The 25,658-nt window shown below is 36.1% G+C and overlaps 1 protein-coding gene across 1 annotated transcript in view; it reads left to right on the top strand.

Moving 5' to 3' along the window:
• The window catches only part of POLA1 (DNA polymerase alpha 1, catalytic subunit), a 388,965-nt gene that overhangs the window by 303,545 nt on the left and 59,762 nt on the right, over window positions 1–25,658 (top strand). Inside the window, 1 exon segment of the mRNA XM_032226833.1 lies at window positions 13,173–13,266. Within this exon segment, the coding sequence (XP_032082724.1) occupies window positions 13,173–13,266 (94 nt within the window).

Genomic DNA, 25,658 nt, shown 5'->3' with positions numbered 1-25,658 from the left:
AGATCACATAATAGCAAAAGAAAGGCTTAGTAAAAAAGTTGTTCTGTTGAAAAGATACAGGGTGAAGAAAGGAGCAATAGTTAGCTGTCCAAAATTGTGCTGCCCCACTTACTCACTTATACACATAGGTGTGGTTTAGAAAGTTTATTAATGTTCCCCAGCAATTCCCTTCACCCAGCCTCAGAACTGTCCCAAATAAATCCACCCACAAGCACGCCAAGGTTAGTAGTCCAGAAGACAATGGCCAATAGTCCATAAAACAATGGAAAGTTGCGCCAACAAATAAGTCCATCAAACAAACTTAAATCTATCTACAAGAGCTCACTTGGCAAGAGAAGTCAGAGTCTTCAGGGCACAAAAAGAAGCAGGAAGCAGAAGGAACACACAGCCAAAAACCAAATCCATTGTTCCCAGCAACACCTCCCTCTGCCTGCTGCAATAAATAGCTTTCTAGTGCAGCCCATCAAGATGGACGGGGCCTTCTCCCAAGTCATCCGGCAGATCTTCATTGCTTTTGTCTTTTCTCTGCTGTGCATGCCCTCAGATCTGCCACAGAAGGCAGCTCCTCTTCTTCCTTACTGACCGTCACCCATGCAAGCTGTCCCCAGCCGAAGCCTCCTGTAAATTTCTTTCTGCTCACAATTTAAAGTCAATAATTAACCCACTTCCTGATGTGCCAAGAATTGGCTCATCCTTCCTTGAGCTGACCTCCAAGGAAGAATCTGAGGAGTCATCCAAGGGAGACATCACAAAAATATGTTTGAAGAAAACCAAGCAATTTGCTTTGTGTGTCTGCAAAATAAATCAAATCCTAATGTCACTTTAGCTGTAGTTACTCACTGCTCCTCAGAGTCTCTGTGGGATAGAGAAGTGTTTTTTTGTATCTTAGGTCTTGGAAGATTTCACCCACAACTTGGGTAATCTTTTTCAAGGAAACCCAGCTGCTATTCTGTGGGAAAATTAAGGGAAAAAAATCTCTAGCAAAGTTTTTCTTTCAGTATCTTAACTCCAAGGAGTTAATCCTTTATTATAGGTAGAAGGATTAGTGTAGTCAGTCATTTGTGGGTGTAATTCTGATCTAATAGGTCTTTTTAGAGTTTGTATAGCTAAAAGTTCCCATTATAAGTAGAGTAGAAAGACAGGCTGCACCAGTGCACCAGGCCTCCCAAGACATTTATCCACCTGATTGTTTGGAACTGAAATCCTTTGGCATACAGCTGCTTTGCTTTGAAGGCTGGCTGAAAGAACTGCCTGCCAAAGGATTTCAGTACCATACCTGCTTAGATTTTGGCAAGGAACCTCTGCTGAAAACCAAGCAGGCACAGAGCTAAGATCCTTTGGAAGGGAGCTCTTTCAGCCAGCCCCCAGAGATGACAGGGAATTGAAATCTAAGCAGGATTTTCAGCGCCTGAATAGAAAGGTAGTGTGGTAAGATTAGTCTGCCTAGTCATTTTTGGGGGGGACCTCATGAGAGAGAGATCCAGTGCACAGTGTGCAGGAATGTTTATTTACTGGCTGAAAGTCCTGCTTTGATTTTGGCAAGAGGATCAAAAATAGTCAAATAATCTAAATGTAGAATGAAATCAGTGTCATTTTTGCAAAAACTAATACCCCAAATTTGTAACAGATCCTTATTTAATTTCATCTCAACAGATGCTAACTACAGGTAGTCCTGGACTTAAAACAATTGCAGGATCCCCATAGTGAGATGATCAAAATTCAGCCATTTGACAACTGGCATTCATTCATTCATTCATTCATTCATTCATTCATTCATTAAAATTTTATACTCATCCATTTCTGTCAATGCCATTTCATCCAATCTCTTTATGATGCTTCTGACAAACAAAGTCAGTGTAGAAAGCTGGATTTGCCTAATGACTGCATCATTCCCTTAACAACTGCAGTGATTTGCTTACAAGCTGTGGCAAAAAAGGTTTTAAAAGTAGGTATTACTTAATCACCACCTTGCTTAGCAACAGAAATTCTGGTCTCAATTGTGATTGTAAGTCAAGGACTACCTATAGTTTGTTCTTATAAATTGGTGTCCAGTCTAAGGTTTTGTTTAAAATAAAGGTAATCTTACATTTTAATATCTGCATCTTTCAAAGTGAGGGATGGGAAAAGATAAAGGAATATAGAACACAGAGACGTTTGCTGGAACACCAAGTCATTTCTGCACACTGTAGAAAAATGTCTTTTTAGAGAGACAATTTCCTGACAGGAACTTAAATTGTTTCAAAAGAATTTGTCCTAAATTGTCTGCTTGATGGATGTGCAGAATCAGATGATAATGTGAGTCACCATTCTTTCTAATCAAATTACCAAAATGCTTCTGGTAAAAAAAAGTCTCTAGCCGTTGATTAATGAAGTGGTGCCTCTGTTTTGTATTAGAATTAATTGAAGTAATACAAATAAGTTATCTCTCTTGCCTGCAGAAATTATCTTCTTTACAAAACAATTTAATAGACTTGGCAAACTATCTTTTCCCCTATCTCTTTTATAGTTTATAGCATGAAATAAAAGGAAAAGAATTAGGGGCAGGAAGAAAATGAGTTATTGAGGGGACTGTTTAGGATTTTAGGATTTTAGGATTTTATTAAACATTTATATGCCGCCCTTTTCCCTGAGGGGACTCAGGGCGGCTTACAACAATGGAGGGAAGGGAGTGCAAGACAAGACTTAAAAAGAAAAAGAAATGTGAATAAAAGAAATTGACCATAAAAACACACCATTCACTCAACATTCGGGCGGGGTGAGAGTAATCCTATCCCCAGGCCTGACGGGATAGCCAGTTCTTAAGGGCTGTGCGGAAGGCCTGGACGGTGGTGAGGGTACGGATCTCCACGGGGAGGTTGTTCCATAGTGTCGGAGCTGCAACTGAGAAGGCTCTCCTCCGCGTAGTCGCCAGTCGGCACTGACTGGCGGATGGAATTCGGAGGAGGCCTACTCTGTGCGATCTGATGGGACGCAGGGAGGTAATTGGCAGGAGGCGGTCTCTCAGATAGCCAGATCCACTACCATGGAGCGCTTTATAGGTGGTAAGTAAAACCTTGAAGTGCACCCGACGATCGACAGGTAGCCAGCGCAGCTCACGGAGGATCGGTGTTATATGGGCGAACCGTGGTGCGCCCATGATCACTCGCGCGGCCGCGTTCTGAACTAGCTGAAGTCGTCGGATGCTCTTCAAGGGCAGCCCCATGTAGAGCACATTGCAGTATTCCAGCCTAGAGATCACAAGGGCTCGAGTGACTGTTGTGAGAGCCTCCCGGTTCAGGTAGGGCCGCAACTGGCGCACCAGGCGAACCTGGGCAAATGCCCCCCTGGTCACAGCTGACAAGTGATGGTCGAAACTCAGCTGTGGGTCCAGGAGGACTCCCAAGTTGCGGACCCTGTCTGAGGGGTATAAATTTTGTCCCCCCAGCCTGATTGATGGAACGCTAGCCGAATTTTACCATCTGTGTGTATGTATGTATATGTATGTATATGTTTTGTGTATGTATGTGTGTGTGTGTGTGTGTGTGTGTGTGTGTGTATGTGTATATATATATATATATATATATATATATATATATATATATATATATATATATATATATATATATATATTTAAAGTCACAGCCTCTGGTATGCCCAAATATGGGAGGAAGGTCACGCCTATGGCTAGCTGTTGAGAGCTAAATAGCTTGAAATAGTTCTATACTAGTCTCCCTTTATTTATCAGCACAAACATAACAAATATATATATAATAAAATAAATAAGCACAAATAAAACACACACACACACACACACACACACACACACACACACACACACACACACATATATATATATATATATATATATATATATATATATATATATATATATATATATATATTCGTAAATTTTCACGGGTACAGGTATGCAGGTCTTGGCATATTCGGGTCTTTTCCCATGTAAGATTGAGAGTATCTTGGTGACATTTCGATGAAGTCACACTCGTCATCTTCAGGCTGGTGCCTTTGGCTTCATGCTTGTGCAAGCAAAGCGTGATCGGAGCTGCCATTGTCCTGTTCGGTGTTTTGGTTCTTGGGGGGTGTCTCCCTTTGGATTAGGACACACCATCTACCAGAAAAAAAAACACACCAACCACTACTTAAACACACAATCCTATCACCACCCTGCACAGATCAACTCCGTGGCCAAGACCCTCATCTCTAGAACCAAACGCCTAGCTGACAAAGACCACCTGAAAACTGAATTACACACCCTCACAAACATATTAATTTCCAACAGATTCCAAAAAAACACAATTACCAACCTAATCCAAAGTGAGACACCCCCCAAGAACCAAGACACAGAACAGGACAACGACCTCACTCTCCTCCCTTACATCAAAGACACTACAGATAAAATCAGCAAAATTCTCCACAAACACAGTATCAAGACAGCCTTTGGCACTGACTAAAAAATACCCCACATCTTAAGAAACCCCAAAGACAAGATCCAGCTAGAAAACCAAAGAGTCTATGAAATACCATGCAAAATCTGCCCAGCCACATTGGACAAACTAGTAGGAGAATAAATGTGCACATTACAGAACACAAGAACGCAGTCAGAAAAGAAGAAAAAACTTCCTCCCTTTTCCAGCACCTTAAAGCAACAGGACATGGAATTGATTTTGAAGGAACCAAACCACTCCAAAACTGAACACTTCAACAAGAGAATAATTATGGAAGCTATCAAAATAGAGAAACACCCCCACAACATGAATAAATGTGATGATACCTCCCGCCTACCAGATGTCTGGAAACTAGCCCTAGTCAATAAATGAGTCCCAGCCACAAAAACCGACAAGGACCGAGAACAACACAGGACACCATCATCAATCACCCTCACCAAACATCAATTCTATCAACCAATCAAGATGTGACAACACAGCCAACCAATCCATTTAAAGCAACAAAGCCAACATTCCACACAGTCCCACCTATATTTATAGAAAAATGGCAGCTCCAATCACGCTTTGTTCGCACAAGGACGTATGTAATCATGCTCTGAGAAGTCTGTAAACTGGTTAGTTACTTTGTTCATGTATATTAGTGAGATGGTTTTTGTGTCTTATTGTATTCTTATATGCATATTTCAAAATAGTAAAATTCACTGAGTCTGCAAATATTATGTGTAAATGTAAAATATTGAAGAGAAAAAAGGACAGAATGTTTACAAATTAGTGAATGTCATGTGTTTTTCCTTCAATACAGTGTAGCCAAGCCTAATTAGGAATATTATAGCGGCCAGACTGTTGTTCATCTTTCAGTATGCACAAAAGACTTGTTCTTTTTATCTTTATCTTTGAAAAATGTAATTATTAACGGTATCCACTTATTTGTTTGTATACTGTATATATATATATAAGCTAATAACTATGTATGATTTTTGTATGATATATATATGTGTGTGTGCATTTGTGTATGTTTCTGTGCTCATGTACATACTTTTGTAAATAATTTGATATTAATATCGCAATAGAAGTTCCTAAACATTTATATTACTTTGCTATGTGAAGTTAATTTATTAAATTTTGACTGGAATGACTCTATTGAAAACTGAGACTTGCTTTTCATGGATAGGCTGCTTGTTGAAAACCCCTAAGGTTTACATCTTTGTATCAAAAAGGCAACTGTATGTATATAAAATGCAAAAAATATAAAAGTAGAAGCAATAAAATAATCAATATAAATTACAGAATAACATTTTCATATAAAATATTTTGGTTCATCTCCAAAATGCAATATTATGATGCACATCAGTGAATGTGTACAATTAGATATATACAATCTGGATTCTAAAAAAAATACACTTTCTTGAGATTCTATGTGCATGCATGTATGAAAAACATCTACCATTTTAACTTAGTCATCATTAGAATCTTCTGAGCTACTTCTAAAAGAGATTAGATAGGTAGGAATGCTACTGAATTCCCAGAAGAAACTTGGAAAGCCTTTCTTTTGCTTAGTTTTAGGTTTATATACTTTTTGATATGATATGAAAGATCAGCATCTTTATTTTAAAACAGTTGTAGTTTTAATATGTTTTACATTGTTTTAATTGTTTAAAGGGCAGAAATAAATGTAATTATTGGTTTTTCCATTAGTTGTCAGCTGTCTTCTGGGAATAAGAGTGGTCCATGTTACATAAACCTTAAGAATTTCTTAGAGTTATGGATCTCCAATTCTTGACTTTTTTCTCAGATTTGTGTAATAGAAGCAGTTATATTTCATAAAGATATCTGGATAATTAAGCAACAATCCTTTGTACTTCGGTTTTAATGTTTAATGTTTTAACCATGGTCCTTTACTCTAGCTCATTTTAGAAGAGCAAGGGAAATTAATATGTCCAAGATATAAAATACACGCTAATGCAGGGAATGAAAATGCCTCTGATATATCTGTTAACTTGTAACATAAAAATTAATCCACATTCAATGCTGAAGCTAATTTTTTAAATTGATTTTTAATTAGTACAAGCAACAGGTTTCTTTCAAACTACTTTAGATAGCCTTAAGCAATACCAAAGGAAGAATTTAAGTGTCCCCCCCCTCCAAATCAAAGGAAATGATTCAGACAAAGAAAAAAAATATTCTTTAGTTTTCTGATTCTATGAAAGCTGAATAAAAACACTTATGAAGATAACTATTTGGTAAAAATTCTGTTAAAATCTATTATTCATAAACTTACCTGTACCAAATTTATCAGTAATTTTTTTAAAAGATAGGTTTTTTTCTCAACAAGATTCTGTTCCTTGACTGATATACCCACACATACAAATGTCTTAATCTTCCTTAATTGTCTTTGACATTTAAAATTTCTACAGCTTTTTGTTTTCTATTTATTACTAATTACAAAATATGCTAGGTAACAACAGGGCAGAGGTGTTGGTATAATTAAAAATATGTGTGCGTGCATAACTTTAAAAAAATCTTATCCATTTAGGAAGTGACTTTCAATTAGCCTCTCTGCTAATATCAAGTCACTAAACTCCATAGCTGATGCTTTATTCCTTCATTTGGTTTGTCAGTCACTTGCTTCAGTTGGCTGGCAAAGGTGGTTGTATATCCATTACGAGCAACATAGCACTTTGCATTTCTGAATTGACAAGCAGCTATATTGACCTAGTGCTTATTATGGGTCAACAGCTGTGTTAACCAACGGAAGGACTGAGGGGCAATTAAAATGAATTGGCAAAAATATATCTTCCTAATTTACTCCAATTTGTTATTTATGCTAACATTGTATGGCTTCTATAGTGACACTAAACAGAATAGATCCAATAATGGCAATTAACATAAAAATATAATGGCTAATCAAATTGACAGCAACTGTTTCTCATCATCTCGACACACAATACATTATCAAAACAAACTATTATGAAGGAGGTAATTTCAGTGTTCTATTCAACCTGCTGCCTGTGTGCAGTCAGGGAGATGTGTACCAGCAATTACTGTTGAATCCCAAAAACTAAACAAATAACTTAATCACTGTCATCCTCTTTTTTTCCCTTCTTCAGGAAGCAGTAATCACGGTTTACTAAAAATAAGTGGTATATAATAATATAATGATGATGCATTTCATAGAATAGCTAATAAGGAATAAAATAAGCTTCTGTGCTATGTCAAATACATTTATGTGAAGTATGAGTTAAAGTATAATATTAAGATTTTTAAAATGCAATTTCCTGATTGCGGATTTTTAATATATAGTATTTTTAACATTGATTTTTTTAATAGATCATAGACTATTTATGTAGAATTTTGACTATTTAAAATAAGAGAAATATTTTTGCTAACTAACATTCTTGATATAACTTCAAAGCTGTAAGTGAAATTCCAGTATGTAGTATTCTTGGAAAAGGTTGCAGAACGTGGACTTGAAACTGTATAAGTAATCATATTCCACAATTTTATTCTATTCCACTGCCAACCTGCATTTTAAGTTTTTCAGATGCTAACATAACTCTGCTATTCTGTGTTGTTCCAACTATGTCATATTCCTTAAATATATATCCTCCTTTTACTCCCAATTGCTCTGTATCAAATCTCATTCATTTATATTTATTCTAGAGATACTAGAAAATACAAAATGTTGAGAAATATAACGTGACTAAAGATATTCAATTACTTTAATGGCAATCTGTTGGTTTGAATTCAGGTTCAAATCATATCCATTTCAGAATACTAGCTATTGATTTAGCCAGGTAACCAAGTATTTCCTCTCCCATGTTTAAATGTCATTTTAATTGAAAAGCTATTCAAAATCTTGCATTTATTGTTCTCGCTAAGCTTTTTATATCTTCCATTGTTCCTTTACTTTTATGGCTAATTGGCTGGTTTGACTAATGAGGAGCACTCACTATTGCAGTATTTTATTATAGGCTCTATTGCTAACACAAGTTAATGGCATAAGTAATTTCCTACATTATCTTTCTGGATTCTATTTCATTGTAATCCCATTTTATAAGGAGACCGGGAATTGGTCATTGAGCCACAAATGATACAAGATCACTCCTGAAATCATGCAAGATGGTACTCCATCAATTAATGTCCAGTCTTACTTTGGATAAGCTGGCTGAATTAGCTGTTGACAGAATGCTAAAAAAATTAACATGATGCCCTAGTTACTTGTTATTTTTAGTAGGGCTTCAATATTGTTTTAAATACTGAAGCTGTCCTGATTTTGTCCATCAAGAATTTCTGATCAATCCGTCTTACTGGGTACTTGTAGATCAGTGGTTCTCAACCTTTTCTTCACCATGGACCCCCTTTAAATACCTTTTGTGGCCACGGATCATAGCCACAAAATCATAACATTTTTTTCTTTAAATCATAAACATTTCTTCAAGACTTCATGGATCCCTGTGATGACATCATGGTCCCCCAGTGGTCGGCAAGCCACAGATTGAGAACCACTGTTGTGGATCATACTGTTTGAAGGAAGGGAAAAAAGCTTAGTCCCACTTTGGTCCTTCTGTGCATGCTTTATACATTACTTTGCCAGTAATTTAATCCTATTTTCTTTTTTCCTAAGCTCAACAGACACAAGTACTGTATTCTTTTTTTGGAGAAAATTGTTCTATATTTTTTATTGTCCTCTACTGCTGCATATTTTTGTAGATCTTCAGAATCGTGTTTAGGTGCAGAATTGTGAATTGTTTTTAAAAGTGGTTGCATCATACATTAATATAAGAGCTGTGGTGGCACAGTGGTTAAAATGTAGTATTGCAGTGTAATTCTGCTGACTGACAGCTGCCAGCAGTTCGGCAATTCAAGTCTCACTGGCTCAAGGTTGACTCAGCCTTCCGTCCTTCAGTAAAATGAGGATCCATATTGTTGGAGGCAATGTGCTGACTCTGTAAACCACTTAGAGAGAGATGTAAAGCACTGTAAAGTTTTAAATAAGGCTAAGTGAATAGAATAGAATAGAATAGAATATACCAGTAGCAGTGCTATATAAAGATATTATAATATTTAATTTATGATTACATGAACATATAATTTTGTTTGTTTGTTTATTCAATTTCTAAAGTTGCCCAACTTAATCAAGTAGCTCTGGATGGCTTGTCATTCTCAAATTATAAAAAATTGAAACAATAAAAACAAAATAAATAAGTATAAATATAAACAATAATGAAAGAGAATGGAGTAGAATAGGACAGGACAGGACAAAACAAGGAGAGAAGAGAATAGAATATGTTATTGGCCAAGTAACTTTCAGTGCAAAACAACAAAGTAATAATAATCATAATAATGATACCAATAAGAGAAGATAGTGGAACAGATGAGGATAAAAGTAATACAGCCATACCAGTGGTGGGTTTCAAAAATTGTTCGAACCTACTCTGTGGGTGTGGCCTCCTTTGTGGGAGTGGCTTGCCACCCATGTGACCGGATATGAAGATGCCGACGACACTTGTCAGAACCACCTTAAATTACCTCACACACAGCACTGGCATGCATAAGAATATGATGTAAACTTGTTTTTTAAAAGGCATCTTTGGTTTGGGTTAAAACAACTTCAACACACGCAATGTTCTGATTGCACCACAAACGCAGTAATCACCCTTACCTTTCACAGAGGCACTGAGTTTTATAAATATGAGCATGATAGTGAAGAATAATCATATCCAAGGACCAATGGTGGGTTTCAAAAATTTTTGGAAACTCTTCTGTAGGTGTGGCCAGCTTTCCGGGTCCACTGGTGGAACCTCTTCTAACCGGTTCGGTAGATTTGACGAACCGGTTCTACTGAATAGGTGCGAACTGGTAGGAACCCACCTCTGAGCCATACTACATGGATAAATATACTTAGAGACGTAAGACAGTATTGTTAAAATTAGTGTTCAGCAGAGTGATGGCACAAGGGAAAAAACTGTCTTTGTGTCTAGTTGTTTTGGCATGCAATGCCTTGTAGCAACAATTCCTTGAAGGGAGGTATTGAAACAGTTTATGTACAGGATGTGAGGGGTCTGTAGATATTTTCTCAGCCCTCTTTCTGACCCGTGGAGTTAACACGTGCTCAATGACAGGTAGTCTGGCAATATAGGTAGTCCTCAAGTTACGAATGTAATGGAGCTTGCCCATTCCATTCATAACCCAAGGTTTTGTGGGAATGAATCACTCCCTCCTTTCACCCACACATTTGCTAATTGAATGCAAGGCTTGTTAAGTGCACATGATATATTTCAGGGTGGGAAATGCCATGGGGGTCCTACTGATAGAACAGGCCACCTGCCTAAGACCACCCAAGTCCTACCCAACCTTCTGAAATACCTCATCCTCCCCACAATTGCTTCCCCCCCTTCACTTACCTTGTGAAAGTCTAGCAAGCAGTCTCCTCTCCAGACTCTCAGCCACGTACTATTGTTCCCTTCGGGCCTCCACAGGCCTCGCCCAACAGATTGCCAGCCAAAATGGAACTTTGGAGGGACGAATCAGACAGCTATAGAAGTACAAATGTCAGTTCTTCAGAACTGAAGAAGCTTCTTGGCTGAAAACAAGATATTTTCAAAGAGGGAAAAAAAACACTAGAAAATCCAGTTGCCTTTTTGCAAAAGCACTTTTGGACAATCATGTCCTGGATGATTGAGAATCTTCATAGCTATGGGTTCTAGTTCTTTCTTAAACATGAAAGCCCATTGGGGCCAGTCACTTTCAGTCCAACTTAATTTATAGGGTTGCTGTTGCAAGCAAATAAGAAGTTAAAGCATTATGTATGCTTACAAAATAAAGGCAGAATATAAATCTAATAATAAGCTACATGAAGAATACTTGTAGTAACATTAGAGCTGTGTTGGTTGGGGACATGAATGAATACACACTACTTTTTATACTGTCTTGTTGATTGAAAATGTTATTAACTTCAACAAGTTTAGACAGCTGATCTAATGCAACAAAGAATACAATTTTATTAATATAAGAAAGTAAGGTAGCTATGTTTGACACGAAAAGTGAAGTAAACAATTGTACATTGTACATATAATATACTGAATAAGTAAATTAATTTGTGCATTTTGATAGACAGTCCACTACATATCTGAAAAAAATATGAAGACATGTTAAGATGTGCAAATGTGAGTAGCAAGCTAGTAGGTAATTTTGTCTTTTGTGAGGACGGAATTTGACAAAAGAAGTAAAAATAGCCATGTGTAACTGTTGCTTTTATTTTCTTTTATTTACTGTTTTTTTTTACTATAAAGCTTCATATCACATATTTAATTTTTGATCTTGCTTTCTAAGTTCCTTGAGGATGTAAGTACTTGAGTTCCTAAAGACTTTTAATCTATTAGAAAAAAATGAATCTGTTTCCCTGTAGTCAGATAAGTGAAAAGTATATTCGTGACTATATTTCTTCCTGACTGCCATATGGATGTTAACAAAGGAACAATGACAGTAAATTTGTTTTTTGCATAATCCTTTTTCCCAGCAGTACAATCAAGTATATTGGAAGTCTTGATTCTTATAAAAATATAAATTAATTCCACATAGCAATATTTGCTGTGTGAGGGATGCTTAATTGAAGAATAATTATTGTGTAACCAATAATTACTCCTGTAACCAATTCATTTAAGGCATATTTATCTGCATACCATTTTCAGTCCCAAACTAGTTACAGCTCAAAGAGAAAAATGAACTAACTATTCCCATTGAGCTGATAACCAAAAATGCATTAAAAATAAAAGAAATAAAAAAGAAAGAGAAAAATCATTTCAATTAAATAATGTCATACTGTGAGAAGTTCAAATAATGTGAGAAGTTCTCTTGGGAAGCACAGTTCTACTTTATAAACTAAGATACAAAATAAAGCATGCACTGATTTTGAAGAAAGTCTTTTAAAAATACCTTTATCTTCAACAGTAAGAAAGCATGCTATTCAGTTTCTACCAATGAAAAGTTTGTGAGAGTAATAGCCTTATTCTACAGATAAATCTATCAACCCAAGTAATTTTTCCCAATCATTATCTACAATCTGTAAGTTCAAGCAAAATCACTGACTCACAGAATAATGTTAAGATAGATGTAGTCTTGATAGGAAATTTTCATTTTATATCTAAGTTAAAGTGGTCTCTGATAAACCAATGAATAAAATTCTCCAAATGCTCTCTGGAATGTCACAAAATCGTAGGCTTAGAGTTATTTTATATATAATGTATGAATTTCCAAAGTATTTATTGTATAAATATATATAATATATGTTAAACATACTTTTAGCATGGAACTATATTGAAATTTGCTTTCCTGATACTGTGTATAATTTCTAAAGTCATTGTTAAATGCATGTCTTGACTATGTAGTCAGATGCTTCTTTTATATCTGCATAACAATTTTATAGTTTCATGATTTAAAACAAGTCTATTAAAACCTTTATTGTAATTAATACTACATAAACACAACAGGTTTCCACACTAATTTTAGGAGGGTTGAGGATTTTTTAGATATTTATTTAGTATATACCATAACATTTAGCTGAATTGCTTTCCAAGGCAGTTGATAAAAACTAATAGCAAACATTTAGCTTTAATAAGTAACAGTGAAATAGCATAAAAGTTATATGTGAGCATGGTTATTCTAGTCTGACCTGCTTTTCAATAGCATAATTTATTTATGTGTGTCGTTTTTTGTGTTTTATTACAGTACTCTGACAAGGCCTTATTCACCCAGCTATGCTTTTACCGTTACATTTTTGATGTGGACTATGCAAAAGAAATATATACTGGTCCAGGGAAAGGTATGTTACAACACTGTCATTGCCCTGAAAGTTTAAAATGGAAATTTGCATAATAAAATCAGTCCTATTTTCTGGTGTTAGGCCAATCTACCTCATTCTGTTAACATAATATACATAAAGGTGCCTGACTGCATGAATTAAGAAATTGTATATAAGAAAGAAGATGTATGTCATAATAATCAACTGTATATGTCTGACTGACTAAAGAAATGTCTGGGAAACTTTACATTAAGTGATTGGGAATGCTTAGCCTCCGCTTTGCTACAGAATATTTTCTGATTAATCTTTTTATTATTTTTAAAATAAACTTTCAATTTTACCTAAATAGTGAGATTATATTTATTAATATTTATACTTGTATTTTATATATGCATTTTTATAAATATGTACATTGAATAATATGTAATTATCCAAAATATAAATATAAAACTATACAAAATACAAAACTTTCAAAGGAAGCAGCTTTCCTCGAAGTAGTTTTGTTCTCAATAAGGCTGCTTTGAGAATTTTCCCAGATTAATAACCTATTCTTGCAAATAGCTAGAAAACACTGCTGCTTGGAATAAAAATACAGTTCTGGGTGCCAGTTATGTAAAGACCTGCAACCTTAGGTCAGCCAGTATTGATCATCTTTACTCCTAATAACTCAAAAGTTTGGAATAGCATTCTCCTATGATATTGAGAGGGGTGGGAGAAAACCTATTATTTATTTTGATTTTCATTCACTATAGATATTCAGAATGATTTGTGTGTGTGTATGTGTGTTGTATTGTATACATGTGAATGTATGTGTGTGTGTGTATGTATACACACGGACATACACACACACATGCATAATATATACACACACACATATAAAAAAAGTGCACTTTATTTTTGCAATGCTAGTTCTCTGATATAGGTAGTCCTGATTTAACAACTAATCATTGAACGATCACTCAGACTTATGATAGCACTGAAGAAATAGAAATTAAACTAAGCTTTGGAATTTTGGCCATCACAGAGTCCCACAATCACATGTTCATGACTTGGAACCTTCCCTGCCAGCTTCCCACAATCAGTCAATGGTGAAGTAACAGGAAGTTGCGGTCACGTGATGCCCTTGCTTTACAACCAGTGTAATCCTCATTTAACAACAGCAGACAGGTCTTCCTGAATTGCTGTTGCTAAGCAGTGTGGTCATGTGACATTTTGCAACATCATTACAACTACATTTCTTCACAATTTTTGTTCTTAACTGAGGACTACTTGTAATAAACATGTAATAAAAAGTTGAGTGCTTGATTAACCAGATATAGTATCTAAAAAGTATGTATTGAAATGAAATTTGTTTTATTTAAAGTAGAGTAATTGTGAGAATAAGTCAGGTTCCTTTTAAAGTATTAACAAAGTTCACCTTTTGTTTTTAATCAGAAGCCCATTTTAATCTTTTTAATATGGATTTGATCCATATGATTTGTATTTGTTTTAAGAATGCCATGTGAAACTTCTATTAATTTATCTGTGTTTCAGTGCATGAAAATGTGTACATGTAGCTCTTGGCTTATGACCATTCATTTAATGATGGCTTCAGAAAGAATACTTTGTTGTTAGTTGCAAAGTTGTGTCTGATTCATCACGACCCCATGGACAACGCTCCTCCAGGCCTACCTGTCCTCTACCATCCTCTGGAGTCCATTTAAGCTCACACCTACTGCTTCAGTGACTCCAGTCAGCCACCTCATTCTCTGTCATCCCCTTCTTCTTTTGCCCTCAACCTTTCTCAGGATTAGCCTCTTCTCCAGTTCTATTCCTTCTCACTAGGTAGCCAAAGAATAAATAATATTTATGGGCTGTAAAGTAAAGAATACTTTACAGCCCATAAATAAACAACTTCCAGCCATCATAAAATATTGCTCCATCATTCCCACAGTCATGAGATTACAATATTGGTACTTGGCACCCTGTTCTCATTTAGAACTAATTAGAACTAAGTGTCCCGCAGTCTTGGGGTCATCATTTGTAATCTTCTCTGCTGGCTTTCCCGTCAATGGAGAAACTGGCAGGAAAGGTTGTAAGTTGTTGCTGCCTGATGATAGGACTTTGTTTCCACTCTGAGGGTTGACTAAAAAGGTTGTCTAAGAAGGTGAGATCCTGAACATTTTAGCTCTTATCCTGCAGTTCTCTTTTACATACAGAGGAGAACTGAAGTCCTTCACTGGGCAGCTCTTTCAGCTAGACCCCAGAAACAAAGAGAGAACCAAAATCTGGACATTCTAGAAAATCCATGGTCATGTAATTGCAATCTGGGCACTTGTATTCACTTTTACAATCTGTTGCAATGCCCTGTGATTATGTCATTGTCATTTATGATCTTTCCTATCAGCTTCCCCAGAAAGTCAATAGCAACAGCAATAGCAGTTAGACTTATATACCGCTTCATAGGGCTTTCAGCCCTCTCTAAGCGGTTTACGGAGTCAGCATATTGCCCCCAACAACAATCCGGGTCCTCATTTTACCCACCTCGGAAGGATGGAAGGCTGAGTCAACCCTGAGCCGGTGAGATTTGAACAGCCGAACTGCAGAACTGCAGTCAGCTGAAGTAGCCTGCAGTGCTGCATTTAACCACTGCGCCACCTCAGCTCATAGAGATGCCAATTGGGAAAGTTACAAATCATTGGAATAATTATCTCCCACCTGTGTATCATTCCCCCGCCCTCATTCTGTGCAGGCCACTTGTGCACCTCCATGCACCCTCCCAAGGTATCATGGCACTTCCCTCACCATTTGTGCACCGTGCACACCCTCCCCAAGTCTTCTTCACACACTCCTTGAGCCCTACCACAACTTCCTCACATACCCTTGTACCAGTGGCCTGTTTGCAAGCCTAGGATTTCCAACTTCTGGCCAGTTTTATCATGGTTGTAGGGAAGCCAGCAGGAAGTTGCTTCACCTAATAACAATGGGATTCAGTTCAGTTCAGTGGCAACTAAGACTGCAGGGATTTGCTATTGCTAAGTGATGTAGTTATGCTTTATGACCCCATTGCTTAATGGCAGAAATTCTGGTCCCAATTGCCATAGTAAGTCAACTATCTGTATACCTGTGCTCCTGTATATATAAAACTATATGTTTTCCATTCCTTGTCATACCTCTGAATTTTCAACTTTTTCACTTACTCCTTACTTAAATTTCCATTATTAGGACAATAGACAAGAGATTTGAGCAGGTTTTTTTCAATATTTATTCAATATTTATTATAATTTCAGAAAATAAAATATGAATCAGAATGATTACAGCTATTGTAAAAGCAATAGAAGACTGTTGCATTTGTGTCCAAGTTGAGGGAATCCAATTTACAGCCTCGGGACAATGAAACTTACAAATGAAACTGGTTTAAACATTTGGGGAGCTATAGTATATATTTTGCTTAGTTTTTAAGGCGCTACTTGAAAGGCTGCAAAAAAATTGCTGGCTGTAGATATTTCCTCTATGAGACATAGATTGAAGCTCTGCAACTTTTCAAGGTTTAATAGCATGAAGAATAGATGTGAAATAATTTTGGAATATTTTATTTTATGTTCTTTTGCATAATATTTTCCTAACCTAGCAATAGAACATCTTAATTCTAAGGACTTCTATTACTAGTATCAGAAATATCAGACCAATTATTAAAATAAAAATAAAAGGTTAGATTATATTAAATCACTCACTGATTGAAGAAGGTTGGATATTAAAAGTATTGTATATTTTAACTTCTTAAGATCTTTGAGATATTATTTTTTATACTGTGCATTTTTTTTTTAAATGAATCCATGCTTAGCAAATACTTTTACAAATTTATATACTAAACATGCTCAATTAACTTTCTGGATGAACAGACTGTAAAATTGTATTTAGAAAAATGAAATGGTTAAGCTGTATGACCTCCAAGGAAATGCAAAGTCTAACTTGGAATATTTGCTTATATCCTGTAATTTATTTATTTTTTTCTCTTGTGCTTATGACTTGGTGTGCAAAATATCAATGCAAAGTGGGTTTTTTTATGGATGAATTGATAGAAAGATGTACAAGGAGAGCATTCATCATGGTGGTATTTTTCAGTGATACTAATGAGGATCTTTAATATGTCTCCGCTAGCAGTTGACAGAAAAAAAACAAATTGCATGTTGCAACCATGTTCCAAAATTAACTTAAGAATAAAGGACAATATTAAAAAGTGGACATTTCTATAAATTAACTCATTTAATGTTTATAGTATAGAAAAAGCCTTAAATATAGTTTAAAGATAATTCAAGTTTTAAGGCATCCACTATGTATTATCTGAAGTGTTTTGAACAAATAACAAGAAATAGCAAAATTTGCAACGCTGAAACATCAATTTAAAATTTTTCTAGCTAGTTTCAAATGTCTCAAGAGGAATTTTTGTTGATTTATTGTGATTTAGGATAAAATACATGTTTGATGATGACTAAATTAGTATAATTACGTCTTAAGATGATAATTCACCATCTTAATATCTATAGGATTTTTGTTTAATTGTCAGTAAGTAATTGATACACTAGACTAATCGCTGTTATTTATTTATTTATTGTTTGTTTATTTATTTATTTTGTGGGGAAAATACAGTTTTTAAGCAATATGAAAGATTTTTTTTGTAGATGTATTGTGGTTATACAGTTGATTTATTTTATTTCCATAATGTTTTTTACTACATAATTATACATCTTAATTATGTAATTACCATCATAATTATTATGTAATTACGTGTAGTTCCACTAATTACAAAATCAGGAAGTATAATTATCTAGTGCAAAATTTCTAAAATCGTATTTTATGAACTGGAGAGTATTTAAAAGACCCAATTCATAAACTAGGAACATATTTTCTTATTTTGATATGCTGATTTAATTTCTGGCCTCCATTTTTTGAATATAAGACTAAAGATATTTCTGACATCTGCATTCGTTAACTTATGGAAGTAAAATAAAGTTATTTTGCTATGTTACCAGCTGAATTTTCCTCACTTTTTGCTGGTATTGTTAAGCATAAAGGCTTTAGTTGCTTTAATTTCAATAACTGCTTATTTATCAGATGTATAATTGCACATTGGAAGTAATTGCAACATTATGAAGTCAGGTTATTGGGTAGTCATTAGGCATTCTAGTCTCAATCTGGCCTTATCTGATTTGGTTTCTGGTTTTTGTTTTTGTTTTTTTGTAATATAATGCAATGCTCATATAATTAAGATTATAAATATAAACTATTATATATACTCTAGTTCAGTGATGGCTCACCTTTTTGTCGTTGTGTGCCAAAAGTGTGTGTGTGTAAATTCATCTTTTCTTGAAAATATCAGCTCCATTTCTTAAATGTATTTGAGATTAACAACTTAATTGATTCATTGATTGACTATGTTCCATTTAATCAGTGACTACACAGATAAATTTTCATTCTGATGATCTATTTCTAACTTGGTCTTTAGGTCTTCCAACATTGCCAGCCTCGCCAGTGTAACTGATCTCTCCACCTTCCCACTGGTCATCATTTTCTTTTTCTTTGCACCTTTCCCAGCATTAGAGCCTATTCCAGAGAACTACTGTAGATGTTCACATAAAATGTCCAAAGAAGGATAATTTCACCCCAACCATTTGGGTCTTGAGTGAGAAGTATGCACTGATTTGTTTAATGATTCCTTTGTTTGTTTTCTTGGCTATTTCTTGGCAATACTCTCGACCCAGATTGTTGGGGGCAATATACTCTGTAAACCGCTTAGAGAGGGCTGTAAAAGGACTATGAAGTGGTATATAAGTCCTATTGTTATCCATGGTATTCTCAAGAGTCTTCTTTGGCACCAAAAGTCCCATTATTGTTTTCTAGCTGGCTTCTTCAAAATCCAACTTTCAGTTTCATAAAGTGTACACAGGGATATGGAATAGTCCATTTCTTATACTATTCTAATCTTTATATATATAGAAATATCACTGCATCTGAATATCTTTTCCAAGACCTTGTTGACTGTTCTGTCAAATGTTAGTCTACGGTGTATTTCTTGACTGCTTATTCCTTTACTGTTGATATTTTTATTTATTCAGACTTTCATTAATTTATCATGTTCATATAGCTACCTATGAGTGTACCCGGCAGTGTACAGTAAAAAAAACCATTAAAACAAACATTAAAACAATAATACTAGTTAAAAAGACTAAGAGCACATTTGATATTTGGTTGATCCAAAAAGGCCAAAGCTATCTATTAGTTCATTACCTTCATTGCCAATTCTAAGAATTGTTATTTTTATTGTGGTTATCATTAGTTTGGTCTTCTTTATATTTAATTTTAGTTCCATTTTCTCCACAGCTCTTTGAGTTTTCTTAGTGAAACTTGCAGACCCTTTTCATTTTTTGGATATCAGAGTGTCATCACTCTAGTGAATCACGGTAACAAAAAGAAAAGAAAACCCCAAAAAACCCCAAGAATAAGTTCTAGGAAAAATATGCACAAGATTCTGAGTGAATGCAATCCAGAACGAAAATTTAATTTTGTTAGATGATACAAATGGATACATAGGAAAAGTGGGTCATTTAGAGACACTGGAATAAATGAGAAATGATCATTTCATAGTGAGTGTCAGGTCCCATAGATCCCTATTGGGACACTGCCATTCCAGTGGGGAGGGAGGGATGCTCCTTTACAACCCATTTCCTGTTTCTGGCTTTCTCAGCAAAGTGTTGTTTTTTTGTTACATATTTAAAAATTCTTTAAAAACAAAGTGTTGTCCAGGTTTCCCCCTCTTTACAACTTCTAATTATACATAGTACATTTACATCTTTTTTCCATTTTCCATTTCAGTCCTCTTATCTTCATTTCATAATCTCCCACTTAATTTTAATTTCTTCTTAATATATTGACAATATCATTATTTGCCTCTCCAAATTAATCACATTTAATATATTTCTATCTATTCTATTTTACAGTTAATAACATATGTATATGTTATTATATGATATGTAATAATATATATTATGTAACATGTATTATATATGCATTAGTATATATGTTCAATAACATATATTGAACATTTCATTTAATTAGTTATCCACCAATAGTAATTTTGATCTATTTCCCCCACATTGTATTAAACATAAACCTTTGGCTATATCCATTAAATTTCATTCTATTCTATTAACAAGTCCTTTTCTTTCTTTCCTCCTTTGAACCAATTTCTCTTAGTCTCTCAGGAACTTCATTTTTCTTAAGGACTTTTCTCTCCATCCATTTATTTGATTTTTCTTTTTCTTGATCTTAATTTTTTTATATTTTTTTCTTTAGAATTTTTTTTCTCCTTTTTAATTCTATTGTTCTGGTACCTCTCCTCAGTTTTTCCTTCTAACTTTCCCCAATATTCCCACCTTTACCATTTAACTTTCCCTTTTGGGGGGCCACTTCCCCTTTTTTTCCTTTGGGTATGTAACTGTAAATTCCAATATAATCATCAAAGTATTTTTATTTTTCAATCTCTTTTACTATTTCTATAATACATTCCTGTTGTTCATTCAATCCCTTTTCTTTCTCCATTTCTCCTTCTTGTTCTAAGTCTTCCCTCTGAGTTTCCACTATTTTTCCCCAATTAGCGTTTTATGTGCATTTTTAACATATCCAGTAATTCATTATACATCCAAACTTCCATATTGCCTACTTATTTAATTTGACAAATTATTTGTTTTTTTTCTATTGTATCACATTTACTTAGTCTTAAAGTTCTTTCTTTTCTTTTGACCTTATTCTTGTTTCCGGTTTCTGAAATCCAGTTCCACATTTTTTTTCTTTTTCTTTTCTGCCCAGCCAGTAAATCCAATCCACAACACTGTTGCAAAGATAACTCCTCTTCTCACAGCTTCAAAATATCTTTATCAATTTCAGTCAAGGCCAAATTGCAGATGTTCTTTCTCCCATCAATTTCTATTAGGTCTTGTAGCATCCTCTTTTCACCAGTAGGTGTCACTCTCTCCGCTGCAAGCAATGTTCTCTCGCTATCAAAATCTATCAAAATCTCTTTTTTTGAAGTAGCAAAAGAAAGAAAGGAAATTTCCCCCCAAGTGCTTTTATTATTTTTAGTATTTCCAAGTCCAGCTTTGAGAATAAAAATCTTCTAGAGCTTTCTGTTTTGTCTCCGCCCTTTTTTTTCTCTATAAAATTACCCATCTGCCAAATAGCCACCAGTTTCTGCTCCAGGTCTCTTTTAAGTCCAAATTTAAAGTTTTTTTACCTTGGGTTGATCACACTTTCACCCAGGTCCAACACTTTGTGCAGCACCTCTCCTGCTCGGATAGCTTGATCTGGTGGCCCCATCTTTAAAGCGGCCATTAACATGGCCACTGCTGCTTCAGCTGTCAGTTGAAAAACTTTGTCTTCGGACCTTTGAGGAACTGTCAGTCCCTCTTAGCCTACCATATGCTTCTTCTTTTTCCCCTGTTCCTCCAGAACAGGTTTGGACCCTAGAGTCCCTAGCTTTTGGCATCCAGTTGGGTTTTTTTTGTGGAGCCCATCAGAGCGCTGCTATTTCCCCACCATTCCCGATGCAGTGTTCCCGGAAGCTTTGTTTCTGGATTTCCTGTCACTTTAATGTACCTGCTTGGGAAAGGGAGGGGGATTCAGTGGTGGGATTCAAATAATTTAGCAACTGGTTCGCCCAGGGTCAGGTTGGCCATTGTGGGAGGCATGGCTCATCCCTGCCTTCAGCTCCTCCACACATGCGGGATGAGTCTCCCACAATGGCCAACCAGACCCTGGGTGAAATAGTGTTAAATTAACACACACACCGGCTATCAAAGTGGATCCTGGGCACTGCGCTGCAATGGAGAAATGGGAAATGGAGCATCCGGCATGAGGGAAGGAGTAGGAGCAGAGATTAGAAAGAGGGAAAGCTCCCTCCTTCCCTCACGTTGGCTGCTCCGTTGCCCATTTCTCCATTGCAGCACCACAGAGCTTTCCCCACCCACTACCTCCCAGATGTCTTCGCTTCCCCCAAGAAAGGTCAAAGAAAGAGGATTCCATCATGTGCTGAATGCTGTAATTAAACCATGGCTTCCTAAGATGCCATCTCTGTCACTGGACAAAGCGAGGAGGGCGACTCAAGGCAGCAAGCACCTCCAGCCCCAACAAAGTGAAAGAAGAAACTCAAGAGTAGCACCTGCCCGCATCTCTTTTCCACCCCCAAACAGTGTGCTTCTCCGAAAGGGTTCTGGTTTGATGCACCCACCAGCTCTGCCTTTTTCCATGGTGCCCCTCCCATGCCCACATTCAGTGAGGGAGCAACCAACGGAAGAGGCTGCCATCTTGGGCTCCCTCACTTGAGAAAGCATGTGCAAGCAGGGGGCAAGGGAGGCAAGCCAAGGCTGGGATAAGAGAGTTGTCAGCACCTTTCCTCAGCAGCACCTCAAACCCATGGAGGATGGCAGGACAGCTCCAGGCCTGCATGATGGACTGTGGCACCAGGTGAGCCAAGAGAGGGGGGGGGAGGATGAATGACCAACTGAGTGCATGGCTGACAGTTGGCTTCGAGTGCTGGAGAGGGTGGGAAAGGGAAGCTTCTGGGCTGCTTTTCATTGGGGCGTGTGGAGTGAGACAGGGTTCCTCTTGCCTTCTCCCTCCACTCACCAGGCATGGCAGGGCTTCCTGCCCCTCACTTAGCCACCTACCCCCCTTCATTGATGCAATTTGGGGGGGCAGGTGGGGCAGGGGAGGAAGGTTATTCAGCCGGTTCGCCACAAAAATTTAGCTACCAGTTCTACCGAACCATCTGAATCCCACCACTGAGGGAACTGTCTGGGGCCATCTGTTTTGTCTCAGCTCTGAAGAAACGGCCAGAGCGGTACCTGAGAACAACTTTTTATCACCTTTCTTGGCTCGAGTTCCCAAAACAACTTGACACCTGTGAATTGGTTCGACACAGACTGGGAGGGTTTTTTTCAACATTTAATTTAACGTTCTTTGAGCAGGAAACTCAGATCCTGCCTTACTACCCTTGCTATTACTTTCCCTCAAAAAAACTTTTCTGTTGAATTAATGCTTGTTTCAAGAGTTCTACTTTCTTGAGGAGAGAGGAGAGGCAAGTCCTTATATTAGGCAGGATCTGAGTTTCCTGCTCAAAGACCGTTAGATTAAATGAGGTTCTTATTTAGAAAATGTCTGTTTTAAGTATGTACTTGATGTATAATTCTGTTAATGTGTATACATGGCAATAATGACTCTAAAACATGACTGATTTGCTTGATTATCACATGCAATTGAAAAAAGTGGTGAAAGATATAAAGGTAATGAGATGTTGTGAATGTGGAATAGTTCACTTTTTGATAACAGCCAGACTGCTGCTTGTTCTGCTCTATCAAATGGTTCGGCTCCTATGGAAGCCACACTGCCTGACTGATAAAGACACTTAAAGGTACATCTCTTCTCATAAGTTATACCCAGGCAAAGAAAAAATGTTCTGCAGTTACCTCCAAATGTTTTAAACAATTTGCTACATCAGAGTAGTCAACATCGAAGTTCTAGCATGCCTTACTAATAATATATTACAGAAAAAAATCAATGAGTCATTTTGATTTAGCAAATGCCTGCTTAGTATTATCTATGTCCCAAATTGCTTAGATGAACCCAAGATTGCAATGTCCATAATTTTGCCATAATATGAATACCAGTTTTAGTATAGCTTGTCAATTTTTTGAAGTTAAAACCTATAAGTAAAGGAAATATGATATCCTGATTCTCCAATATTCTTCATGAAGTATTTATATGATCATGCCATTATATGTACGATCAAGTTAGAATAGATATATTTACATCTTTATAGTAGGAATTTTCCTAAGGCTAAAAGCTATCTTTCAAAACTTGAGAACCCAACACACATATAGGCTGATTTCATCATCTTTCAGCAATATTAAATGTTATTTTTCATTGGTAGTTGTTTTTATTTTTTACTAATAGGTTCTTACAATAAACATTGGCCAAAGATTGTCCAGTCTGCTTACATTTATATTTTTAATCTCTGTTTACCGGGAGGGTTTTCCCCCCTGAAATTAATCTTATCAGGGTCGTATCTGTCAAATATATATCCATTCATTTAACTTCAGATATGACAATTATTTTGACATGAAAATGTTATTAATTGTAATATTTTCATTTAAAACAGATATTTTTATTTTACAAAAGATGTATATAGTAGGAGAAATAAAGGAAAATGAATGACAGCCAGAACTATTTTATGTATTAGATAAAAGCAAATAATCCATTTAGTGTCAAGTACATGAACTTAGAATTAATTTTTTGAGTTATTCATGCGGCTGTAGCATGTTTTTATAGCTGTAGGTTGCCTATTTAAAAAATCAGTTGAAATAATAACAGAAATAGTGAAAACCAATTCAATATTTGACACCTTTTATTTTTACTTTATATTGTATTCAGTTGAATCTAATTAGACCATTATAAAATACATATCCTGATTATTTTCCTGGTTGAATTAATGGATAACCCAGTTGGTTTTTCAGATAAGAAAAGATTGCATATCTATGGTAATTTTCTGTTGTTTCATGAGCTGGTTTGAATTTATTTTAAAATTAAGTAATAAATACAAAGTTTTATGCAAAAATTACCTGAAATAGTCACTATCTAACATATGGTAAATAGGTTTATATTATTTAATCAATTAAATTTAATTCTTTTTTTAAAGAAACCACCTGTAATTAAATGGAATAATAATTGAAAAAAAAATGCAGGTGTTAAGTAAAATATTTTAAGTGGTATTAAGCTTTCTCTAGGTGCTAAGATGCATCCCTTTGGTTACTGAATAGAACCAGATAAGCAATTCCACCTTTACAGAAACCTCCAACATGTCTCCATCTTGTTTTATAGGGTGTTACTGGTTTGAGGGGGGGAGTTGAAGGAGAGGAAATGAATTAAATGAATGTCTAGCACCACGATGGCGAACCTATGGCATGTGTGCCCAAAGTGGCACACGGAGCAATATTGCCTGGCACGTACAGCGTCACCTGTTGCCCTTCCTGGTTTCTGCTGCGCATGCAACGGTCAACTGACATTTGTGTGTGCGGCAGTGTCAGAAGCCAGAAGAGCTGGTCTTCCATTTTCCAGCATGAGCATGCGCACCATCCAGCGTTTCTGGTTCACATGCACACATGACAATCAGCTGCCCTTTGTGCATGTGCTATCCGGTCAGCTTCCTGGCATGCACATGCTCCCTGGGCAGCTTCTCTTCCTCGTCGTGGCCCAGATGAGTGCATGTGAAAGCATGCACACATCTGTGAAGTGTGCTCCCTTTTCAGCACTGGATGCCGCACGCATATGTACGTTCGCCATCACTGGCCTAGCATTTCATATCTGCTAAAATAACAAATTAT

The sequence above is a fragment of the Thamnophis elegans genome, chromosome 11 (genome assembly GCF_009769535.1).
Source record: "Thamnophis elegans isolate rThaEle1 chromosome 11, rThaEle1.pri, whole genome shotgun sequence".
Lineage (NCBI taxonomy): Eukaryota > Metazoa > Chordata > Lepidosauria > Squamata > Colubridae > Thamnophis > Thamnophis elegans.
Note: the sequence above shows the minus strand (reverse complement) of the source record. Positions and strands in the feature narration are given on the sequence as shown.